The 19,227-nt window shown below is 29.1% G+C and overlaps 1 protein-coding gene across 4 annotated transcripts in view; it reads right to left on the bottom strand.

Moving 5' to 3' along the window:
* Positions 1-19,227, bottom strand: part of LOC109601132 (transcription factor Sox-13) — a 242,767-nt gene that overhangs the window by 48,531 nt on the left and 175,009 nt on the right. For 2 of the 4 annotated variants that reach the window (XM_049969579.1, XM_049969578.1), the window contains one exon: positions 2,693-3,301. In XM_049969579.1, the coding sequence (XP_049825536.1) occupies positions 2,693-3,301 (609 nt within the window). Of the gene's footprint in view, positions 1-2,692; positions 3,302-5,345; positions 5,485-13,294; positions 13,337-19,227 lie in introns of those variants that run through there. The other 2 variants (XM_049969581.1, XM_049969580.1) reach the window with 2 other exon arrangements.

Here is a 19,227-nt window from a genome sequence, read left to right as displayed (position 1 = left end):
ACTTTTTCAATTTTAATCCTATCTTGGTTTGTTAGTGTTTGAAATGTTTGAAATTGGATGAGTTATGAATTGAAAATGTTAAACTTGGGATACTGAAAACATTTGTTGTTGTTAAAAATAGCGAGAGTTAATAATCGATAAAGTTTCAGCTGAAACTTGGCTATTTCCCTTAATGTAGAGGACCAGTAATTTTATCACCTTCTGTGATATATTATTTAAATGAAACTATAGAGAATTTATAAGTGATTTGTTACTAGTTTACATAGATTACATGAAAGAAAAATATCGAGATTTTACAGCAACTTATCACTGGATTCTTCTTCCTTCTATAACAATTTTTTCAATTTTAATCCTATCTTAGTTTGTTGTACTTAATGTTTGAATTTAGATGAGTTATGACTTAAAAAATCGATTTGTTGAAAAAATGGCGAAAGTAGCTGATAATCCATAAAATTTCAGGTGAAATAGCTATTTTCGGTACCGTAGGAACGAATTATGGACCAGTAATTTTATCGTCTTCCATGAAATATTATTCATCTCAATGGGGCATGTCGAATTGGTTAAAAAAATAACATTTACACTGATCAAATTACACAGACAGTACTTGATAAGTCGGGGAAAAAATCAGTCTGTTACGTTCTAATTTTGGACTAGCCTCATTGACCTACGTATTAGTTTCGTGACTAAATTTAGACGATAAACGATTAATTAAAATTTATGACAAATCGCCTCTTTTTATGCTCCATAGCCAAAATAACCATTTAGAAAAAATACATTGTATAAACATTCACGACGTTCAAATTTGCTGCCAGAACGCTTTAGTACCGATGTTTTATTGCAGCGTATAATAGAAAAAACAATCTGGTTGTTTTTTCGATTTGGCCCATGCAAATGTCATTGCGGCAGTCCAGCGGAATAATAAAGCACAATCTATAATAAAATTTGGCAGTGGATACAATAGTTTTGGCAATTAGGAAATCGGCTACTTTGAACCGTTCCGAATATTGTTGTTAAGACGGACAACAAATCATAAAAATGCAGACAATAATTCAGAAATATTATGATTGCTTGTGAAGCACGCGTTTCATCTTCTTCCATGTTTTGTAAATGAGTTGTCAACGAGTGTGATGATTTATTTGGACAGTTACAAATTTTACCGTCTTTTGTAGTGGCATAAATCAAGAAGATTAGTACAAAATATACACATTTAAAGGTTTATGGATAATTTGGATCTTTTTAGTTAACAAAAAACATTAAGTTTAATTAATTGAGTGAAAGTAAACTCCAACAAAAATACTGTTCATAACATTAAATTGTTTCTAACGTTACAACAACAGTTATAAAGATTTAAAATGTAGTAACTTCTTATATTTATTATACAATTTTATTCTAGGAGCAATACGTTTATGCTCATAGTTTATGTAACGTTGCTTTCACTAATCAGAACTTCAAAGTAAGCGGGGAAGATATCAGATAAATTTAAATCAATAGCTATTTTTACCTATTTTATTTCCTAAAATAAAACCATAACATTGTAAAAGGTGTTCTCTATAATATACGAAGATATTTCAACTTTATTAAATAATTGAAATAAATAAAATATATATAAATTTAATTAATAAACTTAATGGAGTTGAACTAGAAGCAAAAATAAATTTTGGAATAGTCTTCTTTTTAATTATTTTATTGGCGAATTTTAATCCTAAAAAAATATGAAAATATTTTAAATAAAATATACTTAACATAAAAAATCATAATAAATAAATAAGGTATATTTAATAATAATTTTTAAAATTATAGTTAAAATAAAATATAAAATTACATTTTTTTACAAATAAATATTAAAATTATATTTATTTCATTATTTTTAATTTTATATTCTTTTATGAAAACATAAAATAATAACAATAATAGTGACATAAAATTTAAAATTCTCGTCAAATGTAAAAAATAATGTATTAATTTGTTAATGTATTTATATAATTTTTGTAAATATATATTTTTTAAATTAAATAATTCTATAAAAAATTTATGAAACAAAATTATGTTTTCCGAAATTAGTAACAATTAAATTTAATAAAAAACAACATACAATGTAAGTATACTACAAGTATTAATAATTATTTTTTATTGTGACCCAAAAGACAATATTAATTGTAAAGTAATAAAAAAATAATAAGTTTCAATCTTCAAAACATTTTTTTAAACTAAAAATCATATATTTATATATATATATATATATATATATATATATATATATATATATATATATATATATATATATATAAATTATTATAAAATATTTTATTTTTATATTATGAATTAAAAAACAAATAAATTAAATTAATTTAATGATTAGTAATATTATTATAGTAATCATTAAAAATTTATAAAAATAAAATTTTATAAATTAATATTTTTACATCAAGTACAAAGTTATAAAGTAGATAAAATTAAAAATATGTAGAAACGGAATTCATATAAAAAATATAATAAAGATAAAATTATTAGTGAAGTACTTAATTATGTTGATTATTTTTAAGTTTGTAATTCCAATTAGAAAAATGTCTTAATCTTAAATACATTAAGATTAGTCTACATTTTTTTTAGAAAATAATTATTCAAAAACAAAAAAATACAGATAATTTATATAATTGATCAATTTAGATCAAGGAAAAATCGTGATACTTACGAATTATGCGTAGAGTTGGGCGTCGAGGACGGCGTCGGCCGCCTCTCCTCCTTGATCGTGCTGTTGTTAATCTTCGACGTGAGCCTCTTGAGCACATCGTCCATGGACCGTTTGAGCGGATGCGAGGAACTATTGTTATTCGTGAAACTACTATTATTGTTATTGTAATGCACGCTAGTCTTAATGTCCGACGTGGGCGAACTACACTCCGACGAGTTCCTCCTCCTCTCGGCCTCGCCGTGCAACGAGAGCGCCGAGATGCTCGTCGGTATCAAGTTGTTCGACGTCTCGCACATTATCCTGGCGGTCTTCGGCGGTGGCGTCCTGTCGTCCTCCAGATTGTCGTCGACCTCGCTGCCCGAGACGCTCGCCGACGACGATTCGGATAGCTTATAGAACGAGGCGGTGTTGTTGACTATCGTGTTCGGCTCCTCTTCGCCGATGTCGCTCAGGTTGTTGCTGCTGGTGTCGTCGAGGTCGGTCAGACCGCCGCCGTCGCTGCCGCTGCCCACGATCGTCGGCGGGAGCGGCGCCGCGGCGCCCTCGCCGCACTGGTTCACGCCCTCTTGGAGTTTGGTCGGTGGGGATTTCCGCTTTGAAGACATGTTTCTGGAACAATCGCCTAATCAATCATTTTGTTCTCCACGTGACGGAACATTTAAGATAAGCACCAAGTTATGGTGATAAACAAACTTAAGAGTAACTCAGAGCAACAATCTCCAAACAAATTTTGACTGATTGTTTGATTGTTGATCGGATGAAATTGGACGTTTTCCCACAGTCCGATGTGAGGTCCACGCTGTTTATTTACATATTCAAATGTGTGGTAGAGGTGATTGATTCCTTGGGTGTGTTCACAGTCTATTTCGAAGATTTGCGGTGGCCAAGTAAATTGCCAAAAGACCAATTTTATGTACCTAATTTGTAATCCGGATATTGAGATGCGCCGTGCCCGTCTTTCGGAAATTCACCGTTCACTCCAGCCAGCGTCCATCTCTTTACCGATTAGACGTTACGAAATTGCCTTAAAGTTAATCGCATCAACAGGTGAAACGGTTTACAAGACTAATTGTCTCATTAGCGATACGGAATTTTCGAAACTGACTCATTCCGGACCATCGATGATTTCGTTTAGTTATTTTGTAATAGTGTTAATTAAGATTGACTAGCCTCGTTATTAATTTCGATCGTTTACGAGCCATGTTTCGGTCGCGATGGGAAAACGATAAAAAAAAACTCGAATGTGTAGTACCGGTTATCGGGTTTTTAAGTGTCTGACATTGCCTCAGTGATTTCTTTCAACGGTGATGACAGAGACTGGTGACAAAAAATAACTACAGTTAATTTTTTTCCATCGTGTGAAACTAATGGGAATTAATAACCACAACAAAATAGTACCGGAAACAATATCTGTATCCAACATTCAGATTGCATTACGTTATTGGACGAGTTCTAAAGCTAACGAACTGTTATACATGCATGTAGAAGACAAGTGGACTCGCACAACTTATCAACAAACTCAAGTTTAAATTAAATGCGTCTCGGTTATACAATTCTTTAAAACAATCAAAGTACAAGCAGGTCAACATAAATTATCATCTCCATAGTAATTTAATCGCACATAAAATTACGGAACATGAATTTTACAACTGTATCTTCGTAACGTGATCGAATCGTGTGAAGACGAGATAAGCATTTTGTCTAAATGTTAATTTTTAAATTATCGATAAGTGAATTATCATGTTAAAACTAATGAGCTTTACAGTTTTAAATGAGAAAACTCATAAAAATGGTAATTTAGAATTATAAATTAACTTGACGATAAACATGAAGAACTAATAATTAATCTTCAGTCTTCATAATTTAGTATACTTTTAAAAGAACGAAGTAAAAGTAGAAAAATCATCCACGAAGAAAACCTAATTCATCAAAACAGAAAAAAAATGGAATCAGAAAGATGGATAAATTACAGTTTTCTGTTTTTTAGATAGGATAATTATTATTAAGTAACCACCTCAAAAAATGTGTCACTAAAATGTATGTCTGTCATTTATTTTAAAATTAAATTGTTCAGTATGATGAATAAATTACAGTTTTCTACTTTTTAGATAAAACAATTATTTTATATTTTCAAATTTTTTTTTTTTTTTCATTTTTTTATTCTCATTTTATAACTAGAAAAACTATTTGAAAGGGCCATATTAACCCTGAATGTCCTTCATAAGAAAGAATAAAAAATAACACAACAATTATGATAATGAATACACCAAAACATTATACTTATCAATAACTGACGACGAAGTACAATTTACATTCCCCAAAAACTTTTATCTACAACAATTTAATTTAAATGCGTCTTGATTACACAACTGACGAAATAATATTATTGCAACAGTTAAGGTATTTTATTAATTTAAAAATTATTGATTAATAATTACCTAGGTTCTTCTTGGCACCTGTCTCAGATGTCTGTAAAGATTTGGAATCAATATTTATACCTAATTGTATTTTTGGCACTAATTTTGCAATGTTATAGACTTGGTTTTATAAATGGTACCACACTAGGTCAACACTAAAGAGCACCAAAATTTCACGAAGAAGATGGTTTAGAAATTTAGTCTCAAGAAGTCCTTTTAATTTGAATCACAATTACCTTTATCAACAAACGTTGCTGAATCAGAAGAGAAGATTCAGAAAGAAAATAGGGAAGAACACATTTAGAAGCAAGATTTATCACACACTGGCGGCGAAATCAAAATTTCCATTTAACACAACTTTATATCAACTAAAATGCGTCTCGCTTATACAATCCACGAAATACAACTGTCTGTGTATCGTTAGAACAATCAAAGAGCAAACGGGTCAGCGCCAATTATCTTTACTATAGTAATTTAATCACATCTAAAATTACATCCGAACACATATTTTAAAACAACTGTATCATTGTAACGTGGCCATATCGTGTGGTGTCAAGGTAAACTTTTTGAATAATGTCCTTTTTAAATTTTCGATAAGTGAGTTATCAAGTTTAACCCAGTGAGCATACGAACTTTGTCTTTTGTTGAGGTCTAATACACAATTAAAAGTCGTAAAAATAAACAAACACGCTCCTCGGTTTAATAACAATTTTGATAACGGATTTTTATGCATGAGACGCCAAACTTTGGCTACGAAATCCGGTTCGAAGCCGTTCCACAAATTCAACACCTCTTATCAAAAGAGATCGAAATACGTGAAACATGTCTAATTACAGCTTACAGGAGCAGGGTATGTATTTACGCGAACAGGAAACATCAATCAATACGCTGCAGTTGACATCTGCGACGATTTCGACAATCATCATAAAGTAGTAATGATGTAATCACTCCGGTATTAGAAGCCTTAGTAATAACAGTGGTCCAGACTATTGTCATGCACGTCTCATTGAGCCGGGGAGCGAGTGCACCCTCATAATAAAAGCTCAAAAGCACGACCGTTTACATAATGACTGTTACAATGCTTGTCATCAGAGCTGCTTGTTCTGCGAGGAAGTCGTTTTCCTCGAATATCGAGGATACACTTGACCCAATCGACGATTTATTGTCCTTGTTCCGAAGTAAAATTGCGTATGGGCGACAAAACAACGGGCCTGCTACGAAATCGATTGCTCCTGTCTCATTATCATGTAAATTAGCGTATTTTTACGTCCATTGTCCGATGTTCGAGCGTTCGTTACGACAGTCTTCGACGAGATGGAACACGCTCGGATATGGAATTGAGAAAATAAGTACGGCTGTTCAATCTTAAGTTTGTCAAATTAACAAAAAGGAGTGAAAGAAGATGTGCGGCAGTCGTAGAGGCTATATTTGTGGTCGTCGGAGTTCTATTCATGAACACCACAGCTAATTAAGTTAATACAATATTATCATCACCTAATTGCACTCTCACAAAGCGTCCCGGCCAAAATGCCAAGATGCTCCACTCTCCGTTCCAGAAACGTCAATTCCGCTTAAAACGCCAACAGCCGACATTAATTGTGGCTGCGTTTCGCCAAGCACAAAAGGAAGACTGCTTTCGGAGAGCACCCAGAACAACTACAACAGTAGACAAAACACAATGAAAACACAACCAATAAAATATCGGATTTCAAACGGACTTGCAGCACAAAGACAACACTCATTCTCGTTCTGTAAATAAGCTGTACATTGTTTGTTTGACCACTTTATATTCTATTATACGTTCATATGTACATCGTGCCTCAAAAAACTGGTCGGTGCTCGAGCACTGTTCAACAGCTGCTCGAGTGGATCAAGTATTTGCAGGTCGGGCGAAATGCGTGGACAATGCGGACTGAATTATTCGCCTGAACGGTGTCAAAACTGAAAGTGAGACGTCGATTCCAGGCGACCATAAATCCATATGAATATTTATCGGTCGGTCGAGCATTAACAACAAAACGGTACGACACGTAACGCGATGAAAGTTATCGGTGCTAATCGATTCGTGATGCACTTGCTCTAACGCCTATTTTCCATATGTCGTTTTTGGATGTGGACACGCGAAGAGTGAAATTTGTAATTGTTTCTTATTGGGAACAAGAACAGAAACGGTGTAACTTCTTTGATGTTTTATACTTAAAGGATTGAAATCCAAAATTGTTAAGAACATCTGAGTGAATCTTCTCTCAGGTTATTAATTGGTCCGTGAGAGAAGAGATTAAATAAGGGAATCGGTGGCATTCCAGGCGAGGGCTCGCCGATCGGAACCCGTCCCTGTTTCAATTTACAGTTGGTAAGATTGTCTTCCACATCCTTTATTGGTGCTAATGAGCAAAAAGGAGCTGAACGGGAGCAATATATTAAAACATTAGAAAATGCAAAGCTGATACAAGTCATTTATATAATCAACAACACTATGAAATGGCCATATAAGACAAGTAGCAGGTAGCTGATAAATGATTTCATATAAAATACGTTATAATTGGATCGCCGGTTTTTAAGCCATTACTTGCGTTTTCTGCAACGTTTGTATATTCCTGGCAGTTATGGATGCTGTTTTGTTATACTTTATCAAGTTATAAAACTTGATGTTGGTGAACCTGTTGGAAAATGTTATAATCAACGGTGTTTTTTGCATTCTTTCTTGTACGAGACACAGCATACGTATGTTCAATTAAAGAGTCAACTTTTGTACGTTTTTGTTATTAAACCTATGCATTATTTATGTGAAATAAATAATTCTATATCGCATTCCGATATTTTATAGATACTGTTATTAAAAAACAAAAACTATTTCACTTGTTCGTTTATACGGCATATACTTCCTTTCTCAGATACTGTAATAACTAAAGAGGCATTCGCAAAAAAACGTTCAATTAACAATGTAACAGGTTTACAAAGATCGGTACTTATCTACACCACGCATTCGTTTTATGTGTTGCCAGACATAATTGTTGTAAATTTATGAAGATTATAAAACGAAACCATGCGTTTAATTGTATGGTAAAAATGCTTTTAACATTGAATGCGACTAAAGACATAATCGCTTTTTCTATTTTAATGAATAACTACTTCACTGCGTTTATGAATAATGAATGCAATATAAAGAACAAAATTCTAAAACTTTTTTTTTCATATTTTTTAAATTGAAGCACTGAATCACGTATACTGTTCAAGTTTTTCTAATTATTTATATAATGATGTTATTAGTTAACAATTTAATGTGTTTTACAAGGATGTGATAAGAATTTTTTCAGTTTGATATACTAATAATATTAAACCTTCATTAAACTTAAGCAGTTTTCAAATGTCTAAGATCAATAAAAAAACAACGCATAAAAAGTTTAAGGTACAAAAAGTTATTTAACATTAAATTATCTGTCAAACGTTCTATCTATAATAACATTTTCAATATGCCTTCTAATTTAAGTAATACAGTTTTCTTTAAAGTGAGTAATGAAAAGAGTTTTCAATATTAAACATTGAAGGAATCCGATGAAAAATGTATAATCTTTCAAAGGCATACGTTCAGGATATTACATTTAATTGTATTTTTATTAAACCATCAATGGTTCAATAAGAATTTAATAACATTTAAGAAATATACATTTTAAAGAGTCTGAAGGAAGTTTTCACAACTATCATTTATAGAATAAAAATGCTTTGTTTTATTATTTTGAAATTTTCTAAATTAAGCTAATTACAGATATAAAAATGAAATGGTACAATATTATAAAATTTGTCCTTCAAACAAGTGAGAATTATTTAAGAGTTTAAATAAAAATTTCAAAACTTTCAATGATATAATCAGATATCAGAGTGTAGTAAATTCAGTAAATTTGTCTAAAGTATTAAAAAAATTAAGATATTATATTATATTTAATAACTCCTGTAGTGTATATTTTATACAAATTATTTTAGTTTATTATTTTGAAATTTTTCTAAATGAATTCTAATTATAGAAATAAAATGAGATTGTTTGAAATCATAAAACCATCTAAAGCTGTGTCTCATTTAAAAATGTATAAAAATGAAATCTCCATCAGTAATACAATAACAATTTTTAAAATACGTCCTTTAACCATTTAAGAATCATTTTTTAAGAGTTTGAAGGAACATTTCAAAACTTTCAACGATATAATCAGATATCAGAATATATAAATCTTTATAAAGTACTAAAAAAATTAAGATAGTATGTTTGATAATTCATGTAGTGCACTTTTTAAAAAAAATATTTTATTTTATTATTTTGAAATTTTTTTAAATGACAACTACTTATAGAAATAAAAGAAGATTGTTTGAAATCATAAAATCATTTAAAGCTTTATCTCATTTAAAAATATATAAAAATCTCTATTAATGGCACAATAAGAATATTTTAAAATATGTCCTTCACACATTTAAAAAATATTTTTTTAAAGAAACTGAAGGAAAATTTCAAATTTGTCATTAAAAATATTAGATGTCAAAGGGTATAACATTTTTGAAGTATAAAAAATTAGGATATTATATTTATTGACGTAATGATACGTTTTATAAAAATTGGTTTTGATAAAATTTTAAATATATAAAAATTAATCGAAATGAAGGATTCTTTTTCAAAAATATAATTGTGTGATTTTTAAACCAATATTTGAAATATATTTTTTTAAATAATGATTAATTCCGGTTGTTATGAATTGAGAGAAAAAAGACAATAATTTCCTGCGCCGAATAAATCATAATTGTTGGTATCGAGGGGGAGTTGTAAATTTTATAAGTCTATTAAGGAAAATGCGAAGCAATATTTCGCTGGTAATTGAATTGGGCCGGTTATTTGAGCTGATTGTGTAGAAAATCCGATTTCCCCGTTAAAGAATACAGGAAATAATAAGCATAAAGACACCGTGTTGCGTCTGAATGGAAAACTGAAAATAAGATAATGAAGCACGAGAAAATATTTATTTGGAAAATTAGATTTGTTTTACGCGGACGTTGTGCAAGTGAAATTACGAACGTGGGCGATCGATACGGGCGTAGACGCGGGGGATTTTCTATGGGCCGTGCCTCGTGGAAATATATTATTATGCTTTCGTAAATACTTAGTTGTCCTTTATTAAAGAACTTCATTTTCTTTTGACGGCTCCTAAATAAAAAACACATTTATTATTGTGAAGACGTTTTTATCGAGATATAATAAAATTGCTTTTGAAATTCTTTTCAGTTTCAAAAGGATCTTTTTCGTGCCCGCGTTTTGTGTCTTAATGTCGAGCCAGAAAGGGACTTAATTAAATCATTTCTGTTAACATTTTTTTAAGGTCCTCACCCTCGATTTATGGATTAATTTACCTGGTACTTTGTCAGGGATTACTTTGCTAATTGGTTTATTTTTTGCCTATAACAAATGTCTGAGATTTCTTCCCACAGCTTCTTCTCTTCTAATTGTTCTCAGGAAAATATTTAAAAAAATCTTTAAAAAGGTTCAGAGAAATACAACAAACAATTCTTATTACTCCAACTATAAATTAGTTCTTCTCAAGTTAATTAATAAGATTTATTTTATTTTAGTATAAACTATTGAAAAGTATACTGTTTCCAACAAATCATTTATTTTATTGAATGTAGTCCCTGGTCTAGGAAACATTTTAAATAAATTTATGACCGTCGCAGCGTTATTCCATTGAATTGTGGCGAAACATCCTGAAAAGGCGCTCTAATAGTGTATTTATTCAAAAGTCTAGATCGGAACTGATTTCTCATGTGCGAAGCCAGCGAAGCGTCGCTTCATCTGGCGCGATTCCGCGGGACAAAAGTGCCCCTGACTGTTTGGGGGATTGTTCGGGATTGAAGGCCCAGGACCATATATCAACGTGGCAGGATGTGGAGCTTCCTTAAAATAACACACACGACGACGGTTGTTTACCGAACGACGCGCATTCATCATATTCGTCAGGTCGTGCGAAAACTCCGCTCCGTGGAGTTTCGAGTGGTTGGTAGAAAAAAAATCGCTGTGGAATCCGTTCGAGGGGAAACGACAAACGATATATTGTTTAAGTTATTGGGGTTTTATTGATGGGCCATTAGGTTTCCCTTGTTGGATGTTGCGGTTGCGTTTTGTCAATGTTGATGGGTCTTCCCGGTAGTTGTAAGTCAAATGTGAGAATCTTTTTCGTTTTATGGATTATAATCAGTCATTGTTTTTTTATTTATAAATTGTTACAATTGAAAAAACTGTTGGTTTTTGAAGTATTTCGTTGAACGCTTCTTCATTTATGGTATTAGAAAAGTTTGTTGAAGTATCTTTCTCCAAAGGTAAATAAACATAAAAAATAACTAAAAAAACAGAGATCAGAAATCTTAAACACTTAATAACTTTTTGGTAACTATGTCTGACTAGAAAAAATAGAAAGTTCTATATATAAAATATATTTAATAAAACAATTAAAATAAATAATAATTAATAAATAAATTGAATAATCATATAATTTATCAATTACTTTTTTTGGAGTTTTAAGTTTTGGGAACATTTAGTTTAAAGCTTCTTAAATTTTTATAAAATTTTTTTGATAAATTATTCTGGGAATTCTGAGAGAAACTAAGAACACTGTGATTTGACATTTAACTCTTTCATATCACTAGAAAAAATAGAATTCTCTATAAATAACTTATATACATAAGAAAACAATTAAAATAAATAATAACAGATTATAAAGAGAAAGTAAAAAGTAGAATGTGTAAACAGGAAAAAAGTTTTAAAATTAATTGAAAAAATTGAACAATTACTTTCAACATTAACTGTCTAATTAAAAGTTTTCGTTAACTGTCTTTGTAAACATTTAGTTTAAAACTCCTTGAATTATTATAAACTTTTCTTGATAGATATTTTTGGGACTTGAAAATTACATTTGTTTCAAAATATAATGTAATAAGAAACTAAGAAAACATAAATTTGAAACCTTTAAAACTGAAAACTTATAATAATAATATTTAATAACGAAGGAAAAGTAAAAAAATGTGTAATATAGTATAAAGTTTAAATTTCAAATAATAAAACTGATCAATTAACCAAATTTTACTCCTAATTGATAGTTAGGAAATTGTCTTTTTAAACGTTTAGTTTAAAACTTTTTCTGCCATTATAAAATTCTCTTGATAATTTTTTCAAATTATTTTTGTTTCAAAATTTAATGCAATAAAAAAGTGAGATTTGAAATCTTAAAGTTATTAAGATTTATTATATATGACAAAAAAAAAACAACTATTACAAGTAAATTATAATTCAGAAGGCAATTAAAATAATAATTAAGTATATAGAAATAAAAAAGGGATATACAGGTATGAAGAAAATAAGAAAATTGATCAATAAATTTTAATATTTTAATACGTTTAGTTTAAAATTTTCATTTCAATCTTGCATTTAACATATATTTCAAGGTAAAATATAATAAAAAAATTATACATTACATTCTTTTATAACTGACTAAAAAAATAGAAATTTTTATTAATAAAATATATTTAAGAAAGTAATTGAAATAATTAAGTGTGTAAGCTGGTATGAAACTATAATTTGAATTGATTAAATTGTTTAATTGTTTGTGAAAGTTTGAGTCTTTTCAACATATAGTTTAAAGCTTTTTGAGTTATTCCTGAATTTTATTAATAGAACAAATTGCATTTGTTTCAAAATATATTGCAATAAACTGAGTTTTAAAATTTTAAAAACATCAAAAACTATTTGGTAATTAAACCCTTTTATAGTCAATATTTTGTTGAAGCTTTCAGGTAGTTCTAATTACTTTTTGTTCCAGAATATAATGGAATATAAAAAAGAATTAAATAATTGAGAATTTTAAAAACATATTTTTACCACTAAAGTCATAAAAAAGACAAAAAATAATTTTTTTATAATTAAAATATAATTAATAACAAAAAAACAATATTTAGTTAAAGGTAAATTATTCCATTTCATTGTTTTAAGAAAACAACTGAAATAAATTATGTTAATGATGAAAAAATGTAAAAACAGAATGTGTAAAGAGGTATGAAATTTTATTTTAAACTGTAAATTGTCTCATAAAAATGAATAGTGAATTCAGCGATACGATTCAACTAAAATAAGCATATCTCCTTAAATTAATAGTTCTACCTTTTAACTTTCCTACTTTAGAACAACCGTCCAGATGCATACCTGAAAAAGAAAACAGAAATTAAGTATTCTTTTATCTTGTGCAGAACGTAGAAAGTGCCACTTAAGATTCATCCTAGGCACACCCTGAAAGCGATTTACAATATTGTTTACGGAAAACCCGTCTAAAAATCGTTAAAATTAATTCAGCTCAATTATTACGGGAACGTATGCATTTCTAAATACCGGTCCAGCTCATCACGGACGCGTTTTACAATGCAACAGATACGCGAGATATCGGGTTTACGGCCGCGGGCTACTTTCCAAATGATTTCACGGTAAAACTGTCTCAAAGTGCTTCTCATGTGGGATATCAGGTTTAATAAAACCGTCGAATGTTCAAAACGTAACTAATCTAATCGATGAAATGACATAATTTATATTGGGGCTTCATTTTTTCACCAATTAAACGACTAAAATCTGATTAATTATTATTTTATCCTACATACATAACATTACGCGTGTAATTTATTCAAGGAATTTAAATTGAATTTATTAATAATTATTTACAGAAACGCGTGTCCGTCGCTCTTTAATCTTCATTCATCCGATTTGTGGATGAGTTTTTAAAACGGATGTATCCGAAACGCAGACCAAAATCTAAAACCTGACTTAATGGCAACCAGATGTGTCGCTTTTGTTCACGAAACATGATTATTGAGTTATGTTTTTGTCGACTACTCACATATCCATTGTGGATTTGCCATATGGGCTAGGTTTCAGTTTACACGGTTTAGTTTCAGCAATTTCAGTTCTGTGGTTTTTGGGTTGTGTTCCATGAAAAATATCAAATGGGATTTATAACGTGACGGGAATGCGGACAAAAACATTTGCGATTTCGATTAAATCCTCTTACTCAGTGAGTGGAAGGTGTAAATCTAGATAAAAAGAGAAATGTTATTTATTAATTTCTTTTTTTTTTTTAATTAACGTTTCAATCGAAATTTAAGATATATTGATCTCATTTATTATTCCACTTAATTAACAATTTTACGAAAGAATTTTTTAATAACGATTAACGACGATTGTATTATAATTTATATAATAATTAAGGCATTAAAAATATATTTTAATCATCAAAAAATTATTTAATTTAAAATTTTTATTATTTTAAAAAGGTTAAAAATTATTATTTTAAATCAATAAAAAAATATTAAAAATTCAAAATAATCAATTATTTTTAGTTTTTTTTTTCTTTCGGTAATAATAAAATTATCATATAATTATTTGAATTGAAATCAATTTTTATATTTCTACTAAATAAATATAAAAAACAGTTACAAATTATTCTTTTAAAAACAAGAAATATTGTGAAATTAAATCTACAATAAGAATATATTTTCAATATTGAATGATCAATATTCTAAAATAATAGTAAAACTAAAAATAAAAATTTGTGGGAATTCCCAGAATCTTAATTATTTGAAATCATTAATTTATAAATAAAATATATTGTTGGCTTTAAAAATGTTCTATTTTTCTTATTTAACTTTGAAGTTTTAAAGTATTTGATGCAGTTAAGATTAAAATTTAAATTATTTTGAACTTGATTCAAGATTTAAGTTACTAATTTTTTAAAATATTTTAGTAATATAAATAGATAAGTTTTTTCGAATATATATTTAAATATAACAATATTTCTAAAATTCAAAATTTGATAAATGTATAGTAATATAATTTCTAAAGATTAATGAAGTAGTTACAGGGAAATAAATATATTTGAACATGCAACATAATATTTATTTGTAACATAAAAACATTTTTCTTCACATTCGTTTTGCCAACTATTAAAGTAAATTGGTTATACAAATTTAATAGATGCTTTGTAATTTTATTAGTATCCACTTTATACATTTCAAGTGATTTCAGAACTAAAAATAGACTGAAACATTTTATTGAGAGATAAATAAAACAGTAAATACCACTTATTCTATTAGATTCAATTTATAATAATCTGGAAGACTTCAAAAAACAAATAAACTATTCCAAGCATATCAAACCAACATAATTAAAATATCTTTAAAAAATCACTTGTAAGTACCCCAAAATCGTTGAATACGTCTGAAATCCTAAACCTACAGCTTGATAAATTTAATAAAAACTCAACAATACACGCACCATTGTGCTTACCCGTGGATCGTAAACAAATCTCTATTGAAAGGTAACGTATAAGTGTTCAAATAAAAAAAACTTATCTACCTATTATCCCATTGTGTTGATTTGTCAGTAAAAAATAACCTCATAACTCAAGACTAACCTGTTCGGCAGCCATAATAGAGACTTTAAATATCTTTAACCTGCGTTAAACCCAGGTGTCCCGAATCCGACGTCCATCAAAAGAATTATCTCACCGAATTAATCGGGAGTCTGCATGACGAACCACGGAATTCCACCGGAATATCACGTATCAATCGTGTGGGCCTTTGTTAACCGCTAGACGATTATTAAATTAAAAACAATTCGAACGGCTGAAACGGAACGTTCGAAATTGTTTGGAGCAGCACTCGATGAAATAATAATAAGAAGGCAATCTTTGTTCTGCAAAGAGCTACATCTGGTTTGGCTCAAGATTGTGGCAGTCGAGTGGCCGGCCTAATGGCGAAATGGTTCTAACAGGCCACATGTGTGGGTGGAACATTGATTTTAAAATGCATCCACTGTTCTTTTTAGAAATGATCTAATTTCCGTCCTAATGGTTTTGTAAATAAACTGTTTCTCTGCCTACGTATCGGTTCCGTCTATGTGTGTACGCGAGCAGTTTGACACTAATTGTTTGCAAATTGTTACAGATGTATACATATCACAGGCTTTCAATTACGCAAAAATTATGCATTACGTATGTTAAGTATTATAACATGTTTGTAGCATTTAAAAAACAGAATGTATCACACAAAAAATATATATTCATATTTTGTATGACACGTTCATTAACAGTGTCATTTTTTGAAAAATATATGAATTGTACGGGACCTCGTAATTTGAATATAATGAATTTATAAAATAATGATTATTTTACCACTCTCACGTTGGGCGCCATAATTTCTTATATTAAATATTTTTTATTAAAAAGTTTTCTACTTGTATGTGAAAATCGAAATAATAAAAATAAATAATAATGATCTTCAAATTATTATATTTTAGATTTTGTATATTTGTCATTTGAATTTATAAAATAATAATTACTTTTAAAAATCCCACGTTGGGCGCCACATTTTCTTATATTGAATATTTTTCTACTTATTTGTGAAAATCGAAAAAATAAAAATAAAAAATAATTTTCTTCAAATTATTATATTTTAGATAAATAATAAACATTCTTTATATCTGTCTCCTGAGTTTTTAAAATAAATAATTTCATTACTCCCATATTGGGCGCCACAATTTCTTAATTTATAAATGTATTAATATTTTATAGTTTTATGTAAAAATCGAAATAATAAAAATAAATACTAATTTTTTTCAAATTTTTATATGCTTAAATAATATAAAGAATTATGAGTTTATACAATAATAATTATTTTTAAAAGTTCCACGTTGGGCGCCACAGTTTCTTATATTGAATATTTATTATTAAACAGTTTTCTACTTATATGTGAAAATCAAAATAATAAAAATAAATAATGTTCTTCAAATTATTATATTTTAGATAAATAAACATTCTTTATATCTGTCTCCTGAGTTTTTAAAATAATTAATTTCACTACTCCCATGTTGGGCGCCATAATTTCTTAATTTATAAATGTATAAAAATAAATACTAACTTTCTTCAAATTTTTATATGCTTAAATAATATAAAACATTATGAGTTTATATAATAATAATTATTTTTAAAAGTTCCACGTTGGGCGCCACAATTTCTTATATTACTATTTTTTATTAAAATGTTCTCTACTTGTATATAAAAATCAAAATAATAAAAATGTATATTAAATTTCTTCAAATTATTATATTTTAGAACGAAATAAAAAAGTTTGAAAATTTAGTTTAGAGTGGTATATATTTTATTTTGTTAATTAATATAAATTTATATTTACTAATTATTTTAAATGCCTATAAATCCGTCACTTAGAAATATTCCTTTTCCAAATCGGATTTGTATGCATTAGCCTAATCCAATTAATTTTGATTGTTAAAAACAAGTACTTAAATATATTCAAAATAAGCAAGATTTATAAGATAAATGAACAAAAATAGAAACCATTATTTATACTTTTTTAAGAAAGATAAATTTCTCAGTAAAATGAGTTTATTTTGAATTAATTAAACATTTTATAGTACTAATTAATTTTAAGTACTTTCCATATTAGGCCAGACAATAAGAACATGTACACAATATTATTTATTTGTCGTTTGGTTTTTTACAATTTCCACATGGTGCAAACGAAGAATTGCAAAACCCCGATGCATTAGTCAGATGAAATGCAAATTATGTAAATATCCCGTTTCCAATGTTACACTCATTAAACCGAACATTGTAACAACAAAATACGTAGTAAATTCACCTGTCCTAGGCAATATTAAAATAGTGGAACTATTAATCTTGCCGATAACTAACGCGACAATGTCCATAATTAGAGTTACATAATGTCGTAAATATAATTTTGCATAAAATTATGAAAATCGGTTCCCCGAGATCCGTGGCCGCTTTGCTCTCGCATCAAAAGATCTCGTCGCTATTTCATAAAGTGAACAACCTTTTTGAAATTTCAAACCGGTTCGGAGATTAGCATAACAATTGTCCCCCCAGATCTGGCATCTACAAAACAACCTGTTAATAGTGTAATTATACCAGTTAAAAAGGCCAAATGGAGGAATGTTTGATCATCAGATATTTTCAATTCATCTGCTCCAATTAAGCCCGTTGGAACAAACGTATTTTTTATGCGATGGCGAATTTACGTCTTTTTATGCGACCAATGGAAATCAATAAAACCGATTTTATGTCCATAATTATTCCCTCGCACTCTTTTTTTATTATTTAGGCCTTTGCGCTCGCCGACGATAAACCTTTACATGGATGTTTGTTTCCCATTCAAATTTCGAGCGCACAAAAGCGTTATTGTGTTTCTATAAACTACCAAATTGAAAAGCTTTTTTCCCAATAATCCAATTATTTATCCAAAAACACAAAATGCTCAACAATTTCTACGCGGCAAATAACTGCAAACACTTGTTCCTAGTGCTTAACCCCACGACGAAACTCCTCCGTCATTATAAACCCCCCAATTTAGTGTTTTTTTCTGTGAGAAACCCTGTTGAATTCGCCCCCGACGCGTTTTACAAGCGCTGAAACATCAAGGGCAGACACATGAGCCCCGATGTGTGCGTATACAGCCACCCTTAACCTGATTTATGTGTGCTTGGGTCAACTCGGTAACCCGACACCGTGCCAGGCACTAATAAATTCCGACAGGAAATCGTGAAATAATGGCCAACCGATGACCCTAAATCATGATTTGAAACAGCGGCCGAACTAATTGATGAACAGTTATCCTGCATCTGTAATAATAACTGAAATGTATCATTTTTATAAAAATAAAAATTTTGCAGAAGTATATAGTATATTTGAAAACTGGTATTAAGATTTTTAGTGATTAAAGATTATCACTTTGATTCACTGTATTTTTTGATGGCTAAATATTTTTGTTTTTTAAATGAGAGTATAATTTGGATCACTGAATTATTATCTTCGTTTTTAGTGGTTAAACATGGTCATATATGTCTGTTTCTTAAATGATAATGCGGGAATAACTTGGATAACTGTATTATCTTATTTTAGTTGGTAAACATTTCTGATTTTTTAAATGAGAATATAAGAATAATTTGGATCACAGTATTTCTTTTTAGTGTCTAAACGTTTATTTGAGAATTTTGTTTATAAAAACAAAGCATCT

Source organism: Aethina tumida, chromosome 7, assembly GCF_024364675.1.
Source record: "Aethina tumida isolate Nest 87 chromosome 7, icAetTumi1.1, whole genome shotgun sequence".
In the NCBI taxonomy this organism is placed as follows: Eukaryota; Metazoa; Arthropoda; class Insecta; order Coleoptera; family Nitidulidae; genus Aethina; species Aethina tumida.
Note: the sequence above shows the minus strand (reverse complement) of the source record. Positions and strands in the feature narration are given on the sequence as shown.